Genomic DNA, 17,565 nt, shown 5'->3' on the forward strand with positions numbered 1-17,565 from the left:
AATCCCCAGGTATGTAGCTCAGGATCAAGGTGAAGTGAAGACTGAATAAGTAATCTATGGGTTAAGATTCTAAGAGGTGTGGGAGAGTGGTATGCTGGGGATAGGCAGTAATGTTGGAGTGGATCGTGTCACAACCTCTATCTGACTAAAGCACAGCTAGGATCCAAGAGGAAGACTTGAGAATATGACAGTACGAAGTAGCCGAAAGGGAGAACCCCAGCATCAAACCTGGGAGGCGCTCCTGAGAGAAAGGCAGTGGTAGGATGAGAGAGAGAGAGATCAACAGCTCCCAGGAAAAAGAGACTTGCCCTATGTGAAGCAATGAACATGTTTTGCTTTGCTGCTGAACAATGTCGTCTAAGAAGGATGTGGATTTTATCACAAAAAGTCATGGAGAGCTGAGGGTTTTCTTTTGAGGAACTGTGAGTAATTGTTTTTCCCCAACTCTGGGAACTGGTCATGTGGGATGGTTCTTTCTGCCAACTAAAATTAGCAAGGGATCATTCTCCTTCTGTCTTCTCCAGCCCTAGAAGATCGAGACCAATGAAAGGGGCCCAAGCAGTGTTGGGTTGCAAAGAAGTATCATTCAAGTTTTTCAAGTTTCAAGTTTATTAAAAGTTTGTTGTACACGCAATATCAAATACTTCAATGCGCATGACAATTTAAAATTAAGAGACAAAAATAAAACAATTTGTACACATAAACATACAATGTATGTACACAAGTAATTAGCGATACAAAAGGGAAGAGGGGTAAACTACAATCTTTAAAGAAAGTAAGAGTACATTTAGGGAAAAAAGAACTTTAGGAGGGTGATGAAGAATGTTTTAAAAATATGGCTTAGCCTAAAAAAGAGGATAGGGGAGATTGTGACCTATATATAAGGTCTGGTTAAAATTAGGTATTTGAGCCTGGGATTAATGATGCGTCTTTGTACAGGTGGCATTTTAATGTGCTTTTAAATTTTTCTAATGAGGTTTCTCCACATAGATAGATTGGTAAGTTGTTCCAAAGCTGGTGTGCTATGACTGAAAAAATTGTAGATCTTCTGGTACCTCTTATTTTTTAGAGAAGGGATAGTCAGCAAATGCTGTTCCGTTGATCTAAGTGTCCTGGCTGGAGAGTATGGTATCAAAAAACGATCTAGAAATATTGGTGCATTGGTTTGTTGGATTTTGAAGGTTATCAGTGCAATTTTATAGATTATTCTGTGCGAAATTGGTAACCATTGTGCTTTTTGTAGAAGAGGTGCGACATGAATCATATTTTTTTCAGTTAGTAATAATTTTTATTGCTGTATTTTGTATGATTTGTAGCCTTCTTATTTCTTTCTGGGTTATGCCATGATACAATGTGTTGCAGTAATCTAGCCTAGAAATGACCATCATAAACCACATGACGGGGTTTAAAGTAAAAGCTACTCTGTAGAAGGCTGTGACCACATTGGGTGAAGTGGTTACATAATTCTGCTGTGATATTTCTGGACATGACCTGCGTGCATTGTGAAGTTCCCTCTCTGGCCCTGCCAGAGCCGATTAGTCTTGCTCGGCTGTGTGCTGCCCCAATACTCCCGCCTGCCAGTTCATCTTTCACACGCTCCCTCCCCTCAACTTGCTCTTCTTGCCTCTCTGTCTCTCTCACATATGCTGCCCAGCCTCACCACTCTCTCACTCATCCATTCCCGCACCTCTCTTGCACCCTCTCCCCAAGCCTCACCTCTAAAATATTACTCACAGCAGTTTACGACACACCTTGTTGCTTCTTGTGATGCACCAGTGTGCTATGGCATACCATTTGAGAACCACTGTCTTAGAGGATTTTTCCTAGCTCCCGTCCCTGTTTGGTAGTTGCCAGTTCTTCTCTTCCTGATAATGGTCTTGCGTTTCCAAGTCATTGCCCATCATCATTTATTCCCTCTTCACTGACATCCCTCAGGTTTGTCTCATGACTTTTACCTCTGTAGTTCCAAAAACTGTCCCACAGCCCCAACAGTCAGTTGGGCTTTCAGAATATTCATCATGAAAATGTACAAGATAAGTTTGTGTGGAATTCAAATGCATCGCATGCATATTCATTGTAAATATTCTTGAAATCTCGACAGGCACTTTGTTGACACCTCATATCATAAACGTTAACTCAGCCTGAACACAAACTCAAAGGGTAAACTCAAAAGCAAGCAGAAGTTTCAAAGAAAAAACAGATGTAAAATAGATTTGTTTGGATTTGAGAATACTACAATGAAGTGATATTTCTCTCCTTCTTGCCCTCCTCCCCTCATTTTAATCAGGAAACTCCTAACACTGGCCATTTCATTCCAAGAAATTTGCCTGAAGGTCTTTTCTCTTTTTACTGCTAGTTACTTCCTCCATCTACAGCCCGCATTCATTGTCAGAACACAGGGGAAACAGCTAAAAAGTGCCTCAACTGGAATCTTATTAGAATTAATTGTTAAGCTTATACATTAAGCTGCTGCCTTGATACATAGGCCAATTAATTCAAATACATTAAATAAATTAGACTTCTGTTTTTTGGCATTTACAGTATGCATCATGAAGAAAAATGTTTCTAACAAAACACATAAAGAGCCTACAGCCTGCTCATTTCAAAGAGTTATTTCCATTTGTATGCTTAACTGACGGACTCAGCTAGGAGATTCTTTCTATACAGTATTTGAGAGCTTTATAGATAAGGCAACACTTTGGGCTCCTTTTGTCAAGGCGTGCTATATATTAAGGAAGCAAAGACAGCTCAGTGTTTTTCTGGGAGAGGGCATAACCTAGTTATCTTGACTGATTTGACACACATAATAAGGAAATTACAATTACATTTGCTAATGTGTTATTCTATATTTTATTTTCTTATACATAGCCCAGAGCATTATTAAGGGCTCCTTTTACAAAGCTGTGGTAGAGGTTTCTTCTGTGGGCCAGCGAGGTAAATGCTCTGATAAGTGTTGACACGTTATAATCTCAGTCAATACTCTGGCATTGGTAAACCATTCATAATACCACAACTATATCTCTCAGTGCTGCTCTCTCGTCTTAATAAATTGCTTTAGTCAAACTATCAGGGCTTCAGACATGCCATTTGGTCACCACACAATTTTTTGTGTTTGCTTGGTTGCCAAAATTCTTCTCACTGGCTATGGCTTCTTCACTAGCCCCTACTCAATATGTTTCACAATTTTTGGGTTTTTTTTTAAAGTGCTTCATTATATCTCAAACTTATTAAAGTGCTTAATGTCAATAACTTAACCGTTATAAAAACTGGTTAAAACCGCCTCATCTTCGGCCTCAAAAAATACGACAATGTTAGCCCCTATTACGCCAAACTCCACTGGCTGCCGGTAGAGGCAAGAATCACCTTTAAATTCGCTTGCCTCTGCTTCAAAACCTTAGCAGGCTCGTCACCAATCTACCTATCTGAGCACCTAGAAATTACTGGCCGCTCTCGTACTCAAAATACCTATCTGTTCTTCTTCCCCTCCCTGAAGGGCTGCCTCTACAAAAAATTCCTTGACCGATCCCTAGCATTCCAAGCGGGCAAATGGAACAAATGCCTCTCTACTTTCATCTCCAATTCCCCCCACTATCAAACATTCAGGAAGTTAATTAAAACCTACCTTTTTGACAAATTCCTCTGATTTATCCTCCTTCCTCCTCCCCCCCTCCCTCCTCTTCTGACCCCCCTTCCCTAGACCCTTACCGCCTCATGTAACACCGGCATCTATAACACTGCCGTATCGAGCTTATAGCAAATGCAACCACTCTGAACATATAACCTAACTGCCAAAATAACTTCACCGTATATTTATTGTCTAGAATGTAAAGGTAACTTGACCGAATATGTATCGTCTAAAATTGTAAATATAACACTATCGAAATTGTAACTTTGCTGTAAATGTACCGTCTCTTCATCTGTTAACCGCATAGAACTTCCATGGTAATGCGGTATACAAGAATAAAGTTGTTATTATTATTATTATTATCTTATTATATTCTTTTTCTTGATGATCTTATCTCATCAGGAAAGGAACCTGTCATATCCGACATGTTTCGCCGACAGGCTGCTTCAAGAAAAGGTCCCCCCTTCACAACTTATTCTGCACCATCCCGACCCATGTAGAAATTTTTTCGAGAGACTACGGGAATTCACGGCAGCCATTTCCTATGAGTGATCTGCACGGGGCATGAGCGTAGGAAGATCGCTCCTGCCCCGAAAGCCCGCTAGACCACCAGGTTATTCGCAAATTTTCAACATTCGCGGACCGGCTCTGCCCCTAACCCCCGCGAATACTGCGGAAGAAGTGTATTTGATTGTTTTTGTCAGACCCTCTATCAGTTTCTCTTCTCCTTAGGATACACATTTTTATCGAGTCTCATCCCTTATGGGTTTTTGGTTCAGGCAATGCACCAATTTCAAAGCCCCTCTCTGTCTTTTTTTAATCTGTTCAGGGTACAAATATATACAGGATGGAAACACATAGCCTCAATTTTAGAAATGGTGCTGAAAAATCAGCACCAAGCACTATTCTATAAATGCACTTAGTGCCAGGGTCCACGCCTAAGTTTAGGCAAAATGACTTATACCAATTAATCCCTGGAGTAAATCCTTGAGCCTAAATTAGATGTGGACCCCCGTATTCTATAACTGCAGAAATGCTCCTGATCCGTTCATGACCATCCCATGGTCCCTATGCTATGGCCGGCACCTAAAATTGGCATATAAATTTATTTGGTGCCAATTAACACCAATAATTGATTTTAGTACCCAACTATCAGCACTAATTGGCTTATTTAATTGTATTATGTGCAAAATTGGGCGCATGCCCAAGAATCTTGAGGACTATGGAGAGAATCACTAACCAAAGATAACCATCAATATATTTGAGGTTGCCATTTTAAAACCAGCACCAAATGCCAAAAGAAAAGAAAGAAATTCTTACCTTTTTCTGTGCAATCAATAGGCAATTTGAGTGTTCATGTTCACATGCAATCTCATAGTCTGGCAAAAGGTCAGTTAACTCTTGGACAAAATGGATAACCTCTTCATGCCAGGGGACATTGGCCATTGTAAGGTTACTGGCAGTGCTTTCTCCACAGTAGGTTACTCCCTGGATGAAAAACACTGTGAATCAGAATCAAGTTCTCCGTACATTTGTGTGGGATGTAAAAGAAAGAAACACATTGGTAGCTTTGGGAATTAAACTCTCAATAGAATCTGACTTGAGAAAACAGTCTTTGATGTAGGGCTATTTCTAAAGTCAGCATTGCACAAGACATCTATCATGTCCCACTAAGGCGGGGGTGTCAAAGTCCCTCCTCGAGGGCCGCAATCCAGTCGGGTTTTTAGGATTTCCCCAATGAATATGCATGAGATCTATTTGCATGCACTGCTTTCATTGTATGCTAATAGATCTCATGCATATTCATTGGGGAAATCCTGAAAACCCGACTGGATTGTGGCCCTCGAGGAGGGACTTTGACACCCCTGCACTAAGGAGATGATCAGGCATGAAAGAAACATTTTTTTTTTCATCTCATAGAACACATTTGTTCCTACTTGAGATCTATTCCATTACCAACGCACACAGTTTGAACCACAATATACTAGTGTGGATCATTTCTATCACATGCACTATAATATGCCATCCTTATGAAGCTAGTGGTATGTGTGCAAAAGCTGAACTGCTGAAAGTACAGGCTGACAGATACACATTGTTTTAAAATTTGATATGAAATTTTGGAAGATTGGATTCCTGAGGAAGACGCCGGATGCTGAAACACACATCATGTTGGGTCCTATTCACATCGCCCATCATCATCGACTTGGTGCAAACATTGATAGCTACAATCAAGATTTGTTTTTCAATAAAGTTGTGCAAATGGCGCTTATCTCTTCTCAGTCACACTTAGGTGCCTATTACAGAATCACGCCTAACTTAAAAAAAGCACCTGTAATGTAGGCCAGAGTTTTAAAGGCCTACATTATAAGTACCTAAGTCCTTTAGAGACCCACATCCATTTTGTATTTTGCTGTTTTTTTTTATTTTTTTCATGCTCCACTATTGTCCAGGACCGCAGTCTGAACAATATCTTTGACAGATAAATTGGACAGATGTCCATAACAAAATTAATTGTGCTTTTCATATTTCTGGAACATTCTATGCATCTACTTATCGAGTGCTCATACTGTGTTCGTACTCTCTGTGGATCTTGCCAGCATGAGGTACTAATACAGACAGTATCAACACAGCCTTCAATTCATACTGGTGGCCTAGTGACACTATTTCCTTTAAAAGTCATTATGGAAATCTAGAGCCAAATCTAGCAATATTAAGGAAGGGGGTGTGTATAATGATATTCAATCTCTATTTTCCTCTCAATTACACAGATGTTGATTTGAACGGCATGAAAAATGCATGATTGCTGAAAGTAGATCAAGTCAAAATATGCCTCATTATTTTATTAAATTCAAAAAAAAAAGAAAAAAGCATTTATAAGCAGAGAGAGAAAACAATGTGAATGGAATTGATAAAATATTTGGAACAGTAACTCATGAAGAGAAGAAATAATTGATAAGGGAGCTTTAGTGGCAACTTTAGTGTTCAAAGCATATCAACTCTTCCTTTTTAGAATGGTTTCAATCCCGTTAATTAACAGTGCAGAGCACACCTGCAACCTAAAGAGGCATATCAGCACGGTTATTTCATAACTTTCGATGATACATGGAAATAACTAGTGTGGGAGTTAACCACGAAAAAAGAAAGCATTTAAGCCTATAGCTCATACAGAAAGAAGAGCAATGGACTCAAAGGTATTATGATAAAAAGTATTATGACATCAAACTAGTCATTAACGGGTGCTAGAATAGATGTATGTGTCTGTCTTTCTTTCTTTCTCTCTCCTTGGCCGCTTTCTGTCTGTCTGTCTTTCTTTCTGTCTCTCTCTTTCCTCAGCTGTCCGCCATCACCCTTTGCCTGCTCCCCCTGTCCAGCAGCAGCCCTTCTCCCTTCGTTTTATCTCCCCCATGTCTAGTAGCACCTCTTCCCTGCTACCCCTGTCCAGCAGAAGCCCTTCTCCCTTCCTTTTACCTCCCCCTGTCCAGCAGCAGCCCTTCTCCCTTTGTTTTACCTCCCCCCTGTCCAGCAGCACCTCTTCCCTGCTCTCCCTGTCCAGCAGCACTCTTTACCTGCTCCCCCTGTCCCTCTTCCCTGCTCCCCCTGTCTAGCAGCACTCCTTACCTGCTCCACTGTCCCTCTTCCCTGCTCCCCCTGTCCAGCAGCACTCTTCACCTGCTCCCCCTGTCCAGCAGCACTCCTATCTGCTCCCCCTGTCCAGCAGCACTCTTTACCTGTTCCCTCTGTCCCTCTTCCCTGCTCCCCTTGTCTAGCAGCACTCTTTACCTGCTCCCCTTGTCCAGCAGCACTCTTTATCTGCTCCCCCTGTCCATCTTCCCTGCTCCCCCTGTCCAGCGGCACTCCTTACCTGCTCCCCATGTCCCTCTTCCCTGCTCCCCTCTTCCTGGTGTCTTTGAACCGCTGATGCTCCTCTTCAAAGCAGCCTCCTGAGGATCGCGGGCGGCTGTAACTCGGTAGCATGTTCCCTCTGACGCGATCGTGTACATCAGAGGGAACGTGCTACCGAAGTGCACAGCAGCCTGTGAGGTTCCCTACAGCCGGTCATGATCCTTATCAGGCTGCTTTGAAGAGTAGCAGTGTCGTCGGCAGCGGTTGGTGCATGAGGGTGGGAGGGGAGAGTCGCCGGCGTGTTTCCTGCTTCCGTGTTCCAAAATGGAATTCGGCACACTTAGGGTTTTATAATAGAGGATGATTGAAAATATTGTCATTACTCCACTTTTAAAATCAGCATATTGACTTCGAAACCAACTGCATCACATACAAAATCTCACTATTAGTTTTCAAGATACATTCTGCAGAATCCCCTCCTTATCTTTACAGACATCTGACACCCTACTGCCCCTCTCAGTCACTTAGATCTTCAGACAAGTTTCCATGAAATCATCTCCTGCTGCACCATTTTCTCTATTCAGGGTCCTGAATTGTGGAACCTTCTTCCCTCACATTTGAGACTACAAATTTCACTCAAAAAGTTTAAAGTTGACCTCAAAACATTTCTCTTCAAAGATGCATACAAGCAAGCTTCCTATTTTCCTCCCATTAAACAACATTAATGATATCGTTAAACCTGACACAGATACTCAAATGCGTTCTCTTATTAAACTTTCAGAAGTTCAGTTAAAATTTATCTTTTTGATAAATTTGTTTGATTCTATACCCTCACTGATGTATTTCTGAATGCCTGTTGTAACATCGCTGTTTAAACCACTTTGAACTGTTTGAGGTACTGCGGTATATAAAAATAAAGTTATTATTATACTCCTCACAATGTTTTATCTGACCCCTCTTCTATAAAAGCATTGGAGTTCTTCCTCCTCTCCTCTACTGTCATATCCTTGACTCAGCACTTTCCTCTCCCTTCCCCACCTCAAGAATGTAAGCAGCTTAGATTTTTTTTATGATTTGCAGGATAACAAACCCTAATAAAACCTGATGTTGAGAATTATTAAGAACAGAATGGAGAGTAAGTGAATAAAAAGTGACAATTCTCATCAAAAATATAAAAATCTATCAGAAGCATAAAATATAGAGAACTTACCTAAACTACTGGAAAAGGAAACATGTCTCGTATATACTTGAATATAAATTGAGATTTTTGGGCTAAAAAAAGTCCCAAAAATGGGGGCCTGTTTATATTCAGATCAGCGCTGACCCGCCCCCCCTCCCAAACCTGTTACAGGCTTCTGCTGGGCCTGCTTTAAGACCTGGTGGTCTCCTGCCCCACCTGGCTTTAACTTTTGTCTCCCTCCACCCTCCACCCCCCCCCCCCCCTCGTGTCCCTTTTAAATTGCACACAATGTTTGGTTTATTTTTCTCTGCTCGAGGTTCCAGAAAGTTCCGTATATACTTGTCAACTGCTCTTTCTTTGTGCATGCCCTGGCCATAGATGCAGTTTCAAAGTTGCTGCATAATCTTCTGAGTCTTAGAAATTGGAAAAATGACAAATTCTCCTTCAGCTTCTAGTATGGAAACTAGTGAAATGCAAAAATTGGATTTTTGTCCGTCGGCGTCCTGTAAATCGTTGTTTCAAAACCATACCTGTTTTTTGAGATAAGAAGATCTAAAAAAAGAAATGCATACATGATCGTAGTGCATTGCAAATTTTACATTTTCGTCCAATGAGTTGATCCAGACATAAAATTCATTCAATCCGTCAACACTACCTCTCCAAAATATTAAAATGCCATTTATGTATCTCTTCCAAAATCTAAGGGCTCCTTTCACTAAGCACCATAAGAGTATTTTACCATGGGCTGGTAAGATAAATGCTCCGACACTCATTGAATTCCTATGAACGTCAGAGCACGTACCTCGCTGGCCCACGGGAAAATGCTCTTACGCTCCAAGCGAAAGTTCCTTCTGAAATGGATGTGTGTCTAAAATCTAGGATTCAAAATGAGCTAAATCTGCAATTGCATTATCGGAGGCCAAATATAGTCAGCTTCGTTTGCAACATGACCAAAGTAAGCAGCAAAAAGTCTAAATAATATAGTTTGTAGGATGTCCAGAGCAGCTGCTAGTGGATTAATGACACATCATTTCTCACTCAGAAAGATTACTTCATGCTGTCTGATTAAAATTAACAGTTGATTGAACACAAATTTAATTCTTCGCTGGCATTGATACCACTTCATCACACTCAGGTTTTGTGGCTTACCAGATGCAATTTGCAACTAATATAAATATTGTTATCTTTTTCACTTACTAAATCAAAAAAACTGCAGAGTGCTTAGATGTCGAACACCCAGCTATCTTTATCACCTCATGCAATTTTACTGAAAAGTAATTTTGCATTGTTGCAGATTTACAAGGCCTCTATTTTGGACCTCCAATATATTAGAGTTACTCATTACTTTTGCATGAAAGTAATCATTATAGTTACTCATTACTTTTAAAAGTAGTATATTACCAGTGATATATTACTGCCCAACTCTGGGTACCCATCTAGATATTGCCAGTGCCCAGCAACCATGTCATACCTGAATATTCAGTGCCAGTGCTGAATATCTGGGTATTTAAAAAAAAAAAAAAAAAAAAACTGGCCAGCATTTAAATCAAAGCTCATAGTAGTCCCCTCTCTGAAAGTTATCGGAACTCGACGACATGATATGTTTTCAGTGATGGCTCCACAACTTTGGAACACTTTGCCTCAGCATGTAAGAGAGGAAAATGATCTTAGCCGTTTTTAAAAGTAACTTAAAGATTTCCTTTTTAAAGATGCTTTTAATCTTTAAATTATGTTCAAATTTTATACTAGTTCCCCTTCAGGTTTCTACTTTTCCTTCCCTAATGTTCTTTCCATTTTATTTTTTTTTCTGTACTTTAAAGCATTGAATTGTGTACCTTCTGTATTGATTAGTCTGTAAGTCTGTCGATCTAACTCATCATTTTTACATTTTAAATGGTATGTCTAAATATATGTTTACATTTTTATTACTGTTGTAACTCGCTTAGTAAATCTAAATAAGTGACTCATCAAATTAAAATAAAACTTGGAACTTGAACTAGCTTCTGCATTCCTACAAAGAAGTTTTTCGGCTGCTCCCGAAGCCAGGTGAGCACCACTTCCTTTACTTCATCATGCTTTGCGTTTTGCTCTCCGGATGCTAAGGTCCACCTTGGGGGTTAGACAATACAATGAAACCTTCTGCCCAATGTGCTGCGGTGGCCAAAAAAGCAAATAAGATGCTGGGAATTATTAAAAAAGGGATGGTTAACAAGACAAAGAATGTCATAATGCCCCTGTATCGTTCCATGGTGCGACCTCATTTGGAGTATTGCGTTTAGTTTTGGTCTGTTATTGAGAAAGAGATGGGGGAAGCCACTGCTTACCCTGTATTGGTAGCATGGAATATTGTTACTCCTTGGGTTTTGGCCAGGTACTAGTGATCTGGACTGGCCACCGTGAGAATGGGCTACTGGGCTTGACGGACCAGTAAGGCTATTCTTATTTTTTTATGTTCTTAATGTACGAGTACATATGTTGCATTTTGCTGGCTTTGTTACGGTTATAGCATAATTTAACAATTGCCCTTAATTTTTTATTTGCCCTCATACTTAAAATACTCAACCAAAGAAGCCTAGAAATATAAAAATCCTTTTAAAAAGCCACAAAACAATCAATTAGTAAGTCTGATTTAGTTGAACAGGTTCTATAAGAATTTGTTTGGACACAGTTCTATCCCAACCAAGAAAATTAATTTCTGTGGAATAAATTACATTATTATAGACTATGTCAAAGATCAGAATACTGCAATCTATTTTTAAATAAGTAAAATTATCCATATAAAATGACTTTCATGCGAGCATTTTAATCAGGCTCGCAGGAACAACACAGCTAAAAGTCCCATGCTGTGTTCATATTGAATGAAACCTCTTCCCTCATACTTCACAGTACCTGATTAAATGGAGTAAGAAAGGTTAGAATTTGTAATGGTTTATTTTTATTATTTTTTGTATATGTTACAAAGCTACATTTTCCCTGCGTTATTTGCATTGAACTTATATTAATTTTATATGACGTGTCAGGTTGTAATCTGATTCAGTCCAAAGTACATGGACTATAAATGCAATATCTAAATTAAATTAAGTTTGATTCTTTGTGAATGTCAAAGAGAGTCCTTTCTCTTTCCAATTATCAAAATTATCTAAAATCAAATTAATTTTCTTTCAGTTTAGCCCACAATTTGGATTGACAGCTCCTACAAAGCAGCCTTCTGTTGTGTGGCACCATCTCTTCAGAACAGCCTCCCAGCTGAGGTTTGCCAGATTTCATCCAAGTTTAAAACTGCTCTTAAAACCCGTCTTTTGATTTTTGAAATTACATTTTTGTTTCATTCATGAAGCAATTTGCTGCAATTTTTCATGGCATAATGCTCCCTAGCATGCCTCTCATGTGTGTTTTACGTACATCTGCAAATAATTGCATCTATAACCATTATAATCTAGTGATTTATCATTTTGTTGCTTTTCACTACTCAACCCTCTTGGTTCCTCCTTGTCTTGTCAGTATTTGTCTGTCTGATTTATCAGCTTGTTTTAGGAATAGACTTAGTAGATAAAAGACAGGTTGTTCACCCTCTCCAAGGTAGGGAGAACGAAAGGGCACTCTCTAAAGTTAAAAGGGGATCGATTCCGTACAAACGTAAGGAAGTTCTTCTTCACCCAGAGAGTGGTGGAAAACTGGAACGCTCTTCCGGAGTCTGTTATAGGGGAAAACACCCTCCAGGGATTCAAGACAAAGTTAGACAAGTTCCTGCTGAACCGGAACGTACGCATGTAGGGCTGGTCTCAGTTAGGGCACTGGTCTTTGATCTAGGGGCCGCCACGAGAGCGGACTACTGGGCACAATGGACCACTGGTCTGACCCAGCAGCAGCAATTCTTATGTTATGCTCTTATGTTCTTAGGACTTTAAACCGTCTTGTTGTGTTTTGATGGTATAACCAATATAATAATAAACTAAATAAATTACCCCCTACCACTGATCCAGCATTTTTATTACAGTAAAACTTCTGTTTCGCAAACTAGCAGGTGAAACTGGTAAAATAAATATGGCCACTGACTGGACTAGAGATGTGTTTAATGATGCCTGCTTGACATCCACAAAATACAAAAATGCGTGCTTCGGATAACTTTCCACCTGTTCAAAACAACTGATTAACCTATACAGCCTAAAAAAAGAGGCTTTTATTTTTAGATGTGTCTAAATAAATAACACTCCATAACAAAATAGCAGTCAGGCATTTCTGCTTCATTAGCCTTAAATTACAGTCTGTTCAAGAATCAGCTGTCAAACAAATCCTCCACCCTAGAACATGATAAAAAGAGATTCTGTAAATGCCATGCAATGTTCTCCCTTTTATGGCTACAGCTATTCATTTAATATATTGATAAAGGCCAGCTCTAGGGGAACATAATAACCCAACACACCAAAAAGAAAGCCATTTAAAATGACAGGGCAAATAATATACAGCATGATAATAATTGAATGCTCTGATTATTTTCCAATAGCGAACATTAGAGGCCAAGACTCAACTAGCACACCAAAAGAAGCAAAACAAGACAAAGCAACATTAACTGCCAAACCCCTAATATTCAATCAGAGGAATGAATTGCAGACCACAGATTGCATCATATGCGCAGGGGAATTCTATAAATGGCGCTTAAACCTTGTCCACAAATTAGGGCATGCACTCAATTTGCACACACAACTTAAGCAATGAGCCTATTAACGCCAATAATTGGGCACAAACTATTATGGGTGCTAATTAGCAACAATTTGGATTTACGCCTATATCTTACGATATAAGAACATAAGCAATGCCTCCGCTGGGTCAGACCTGAGGTCCATCGTGCCCAGCAGTCCGCTCACACGGCGGCCCAACAGGTCCAGGACCTGTGCAGTAATCCTCTATCCTATACCCTTCTATCCCCTTCTCCAGCAGGAAATTGTCCAATCCTTTCTTGACCCCCCAGTATCGTACTCTGCCCTATTACGCTCTTTGGAAGTGTATTCCAGGTGTCTACCACACGTTGGGTAAAGAAGAACTTCCTAGCATTCATTTTGAATCTGTCCCCTTTCAACTTTTCTGAATGCCCTCTTGTTCTTTTATTTTTTGAAAGTTTGAAGAATCTGTCCCTCTCTACTCTCTCTATGCCTTTCATGATCTTGTAAGTCACGAATACGGCCACGGAAGGCAATCGGGGCGGCGAGGATGCGGGCAGGGAGAGAGCTTGCCTGCGCTTCCTCCAGCGGTTGGTGAGTGAGGGCGGGAGGATAGGAGGGGCCAGAGTGTTCCCTGCCGTCACGTTGTAAAATAGAATTCGGCCAGGGAACTGAAAACACGGCGGCAGGGAACACAAAATCCTAAGTGCGCATGTGCGCTTAGGATTTTATTATATAGCATTACAGTTATCCAAAGAGGACTAAACCAGTGGTACAAATAGTATAGTGATTCTGATTATACACAGTTCTAAGTGACCTAAGATGTCTTAATTTAAAGAAAATTTTCTTCAACAGAATTACTCAGGTTAGAATTGGAGCATCAATGATGTCAGTGGCGGGTGTCAAGCTTTGGAACGCTCTTCCAGGCATACTGCGATTTTGTGTTGGAAAGATTCATTTTAAAAAAATGTTGAAAACGCAGCTCTTAATGCTTTCCTATGAAAATGTTGCTATTTCTGTTCTTCCTGTAAGATACAATGCTAATGAATATTTGGGGTTTGTTTGTTTTTTTTACGTTCAATAAGTTTTATTCATTTTCAAGCATATTAATAAACAATAGGTAATAATGGTTGTGTCACAACAGAGCATCCATAAACAATAGTAGAGGTTCATATACAAAGCTATACAACGATATGCGATACTCATGATCAAGTCATACACAATCAGTGAAGAGTAAAAACACTGTCATTACTCTAGAACATGAAAGAAATATATACAGTGGAACCTTGGTTTACGAGCATAATTTGTTCCAAAAGTATGCTCATAAACCAAATTGCTCATATATCAAAGCAAGTTTCCCCATAGGAAGTAAGGGAAACTCGCTTGATATGGTCCACCTCCTCCTCCCCCCCCTTGAGGCCACCGACGCTGCTCCATACGCCTCCCCGTGATCCGGCATCCCCCCTGCGCATTGCCTCCTCCTCCCCTGCGATCCTACATCTCAACCGAGCACCGAAACGACATTCCTTACCCTGATTGGGCACCGGCACCAGCACCAATGCACAGGACATGCCGGTGCCCGAAGATCCTCCCTCTTCTGGGCTGGGCGGTGCGTCAGAGATCCTTCCTCTTGCCTGTGCTGGGCTGGACTGGGCCTTGAGCATTTGCACATGCTCAAGGCCTTCTGGTCTCGCTCTCTCCGAGATTCTAAATCTGAGAATCTCAGAGAGAGCGAGACCAGAAGGCTTTGAGCATGCGCAAATGCTCAAAGCCCAGTCCAGCACAGCACAGGCAAGTGGGAGGATCTCCGACACACCACCCATCCCAGCACAGAAGAGGGAGGATCTTCGAGCACCGGCACCGGCATGTCCTGTGCATTGGTGCTGGCGCCCAATCAGGGTAAGGGATGTCATTTCGGTGCTCGGGGGGATGTAGGATCGCTGGGGGGGGGGACGACACGAGCGTGGGGATTCCGGATCACTGGGCGGGGATGCCAGATCACGGGGGGTGGCGCTCGTAAATTGAGTCAAACTCAGTTTCTGAGGCACCGATTTTGCGAATGTTTTGCTCGTCTTCAAAACACTCGCAAACCGGTGCACTTGTAAACCGAGGTTAGACTGTATAGGTATAAGACATAACACAGAAAGCGGACTAATGCTATGCAGGGTTATCCATGTTACAGTAAGACAATAATTACTGGCCTAGGGTCTGGCGCACAATTTCTGATATCTGATATGCAAACAGACATTGACTTTTTTCTTATATTGTTTGGTAATTACATGATTGTTTGGTAATTACATGATTATTTTGAGGCCCAGCTATTCCGTATATTAACGGCGCTGGCTCTTCAGAACATCCTGTTTAACTGGAAAAATCTAGCTAATGTTGAATATAACATGTGGTGGAACTCTGTATGCTTAACAGCTAAATATGAAAAAATCAATGCTGAAAGACGCAATTCGTACAATTCTTATTGTCATATTTGGAATATTTGGGTTTTAACTTTTTACAGTTTTATTGCTCAATGTTTATTTGATAAGGTGTTTGTCCATTGTTTCTCCACATCTATGAGACTAAAGAGTGATCAGTATATTACGCATGTAACCAACATGTTAACCGCATAGTTCTGTGCGGTATATAAATTTTTAAATAAATAAAAATATTCATCTGCAAAATCCATTCATGAGGAAAAATCCAACCCAACTCCTAACTGATTTTTCAATAGGGGGAGTTGTGAATGAAAACTCACGCCATAATAGTCCAAGCCCTGGTAGCATGAGGAAACTACTATTATGGTTCATCTCGCCTGTGGGTGGGAGGAGGGGGAACATTTTGGACCAGAATTCCCCAGAATCGTGCTCTAGAACCTTGCCTCTAGACATTGTATCTGAAAACAGAAATGTAGTTTATTCTGTTACAAAAGAAAAAATGCACCATGAAGAACTCTGTGAAGCTCTTCAGGCAACCATCAGTCCAGGCAAGCTTACCTTGACCTCAATGAAGTCTGGCTTGCCAATGGATACCAGATCAGCATATGCTTTGAGTTCATCCACATTCCAAGCTTTCACCAGGGTCAGTCTGTACACAGTGCGCTGTTGCTAAAGATACAAGGGGGGGGGGAGAAAAAAGTTGGTTTCAACGTAAATCTATTTTGATAAGAACTTTCACAAACATCTAGGCGGTATCTCTAAAAATTGGTGCCTCATTTTACGTGCCAATTCTATAATAGCTTAAGGGTGCATCTAAGCCATCCTCTATAATAAAACCCTTACCCAAACATGCACAGTTGAAATGGCGTGATAACTGCCTCTGTGATGTGTGTCTCCGTGGCCATGTTCCATTTGCAGCACGTGCAGCTGCTTGCGACGCGTGGCACACACGGCAGTTTCAGTGGCAGTTTGTCTCCTGCGGGTGCTGCGAGACGTCCGGTGTAAAGGAAGCGGAAAAATGCTGTTACTGCTGCACAGGGAAGTTGAGGGGGAGAGGGAAAGGGGGGTTGCTTTGGGGGGAGGGGTATGCTGGGAGGCAGACAGCAATCTTGGTTTGTTCTGGGGGGGTGAACAGAAGGGGGCCACAGAGAGACAGGCAGGCATGGTGCAACAGAGAGAGGCAGGCAGGCAGGGGGCAAGGGAGAGAGACAGAAAGAAAGACAGAGGGCCAGGGAGAGACACAGACAGAATGACAAACAGACAGGGGGCCAGAGAGACAGACAGACAGCGACAAAAGAGAGAGAGACAAAGAAAAAAAAACAGACAGACAGCAGCCAAGGAGAGACAGAGAAAGAAAGACAGAACTTGGGATACAGAAGGAAGGGAGGGAGCACAAACTTCAGACAAAGGAAGGAGGGAGGGAGGGGCATGAATTTGGGGAACAGAATGGAGGGGTGAGTATGAACTTGGGAAATAGGATGGAAGAATGGAGGGAGAGAAAGATGCTGAGGTGGGGAGGGAACAAAAAGGGAGAATTGTTGGGCATGGGTGTCTGAATGAGAGGGATAGAGAGATGGTACATATGGGGAAAAGATGAAAGAGGAAAATTGTTGGGTATAGGGAGGGAGAGAGAATTATTGGCTATGGTGGTGGGAGAGGAGTGAGGTAGAGATGAAGGGCAGAAATGTTGGATGTGGTGGTGGAGAGGGAACAGTGAGATGGATAGAAAGGGATGCAAGAGGGGCCTCAAGAAAGTGGTGAAGGTGGGAAGAATACTAGGATCAGATTTTGGGAGGGGAAAAAGAAAGTTTTCTACTACTCTATACTCAG

General features: G+C 41.2%; 1 protein-coding gene across 1 annotated transcript in view; it reads right to left on the reverse strand.

Annotated features, from left to right (window-relative positions):
* Window positions 1–17,565, reverse strand: part of LOC117348989 (S-adenosyl-L-methionine-dependent tRNA 4-demethylwyosine synthase TYW1-like) — a 170,984-nt gene that overhangs the window by 25,342 nt on the left and 128,077 nt on the right. Inside the window, exons 14-15 of the mRNA XM_033921785.1 lie at window positions 16,294–16,404; window positions 4,946–5,113 (exon numbers count right to left, since the gene is read on the reverse strand). Of these exons, the coding sequence (XP_033777676.1) occupies window positions 4,946–5,113; window positions 16,294–16,404 (279 nt within the window). The remainder of the gene's footprint in view (window positions 1–4,945; window positions 5,114–16,293; window positions 16,405–17,565) is intronic.

The sequence above is a fragment of the Geotrypetes seraphini genome, chromosome 15, assembly GCF_902459505.1.
Source record: "Geotrypetes seraphini chromosome 15, aGeoSer1.1, whole genome shotgun sequence".
NCBI classification, from domain to species: Eukaryota; Metazoa; Chordata; class Amphibia; order Gymnophiona; family Dermophiidae; genus Geotrypetes; species Geotrypetes seraphini.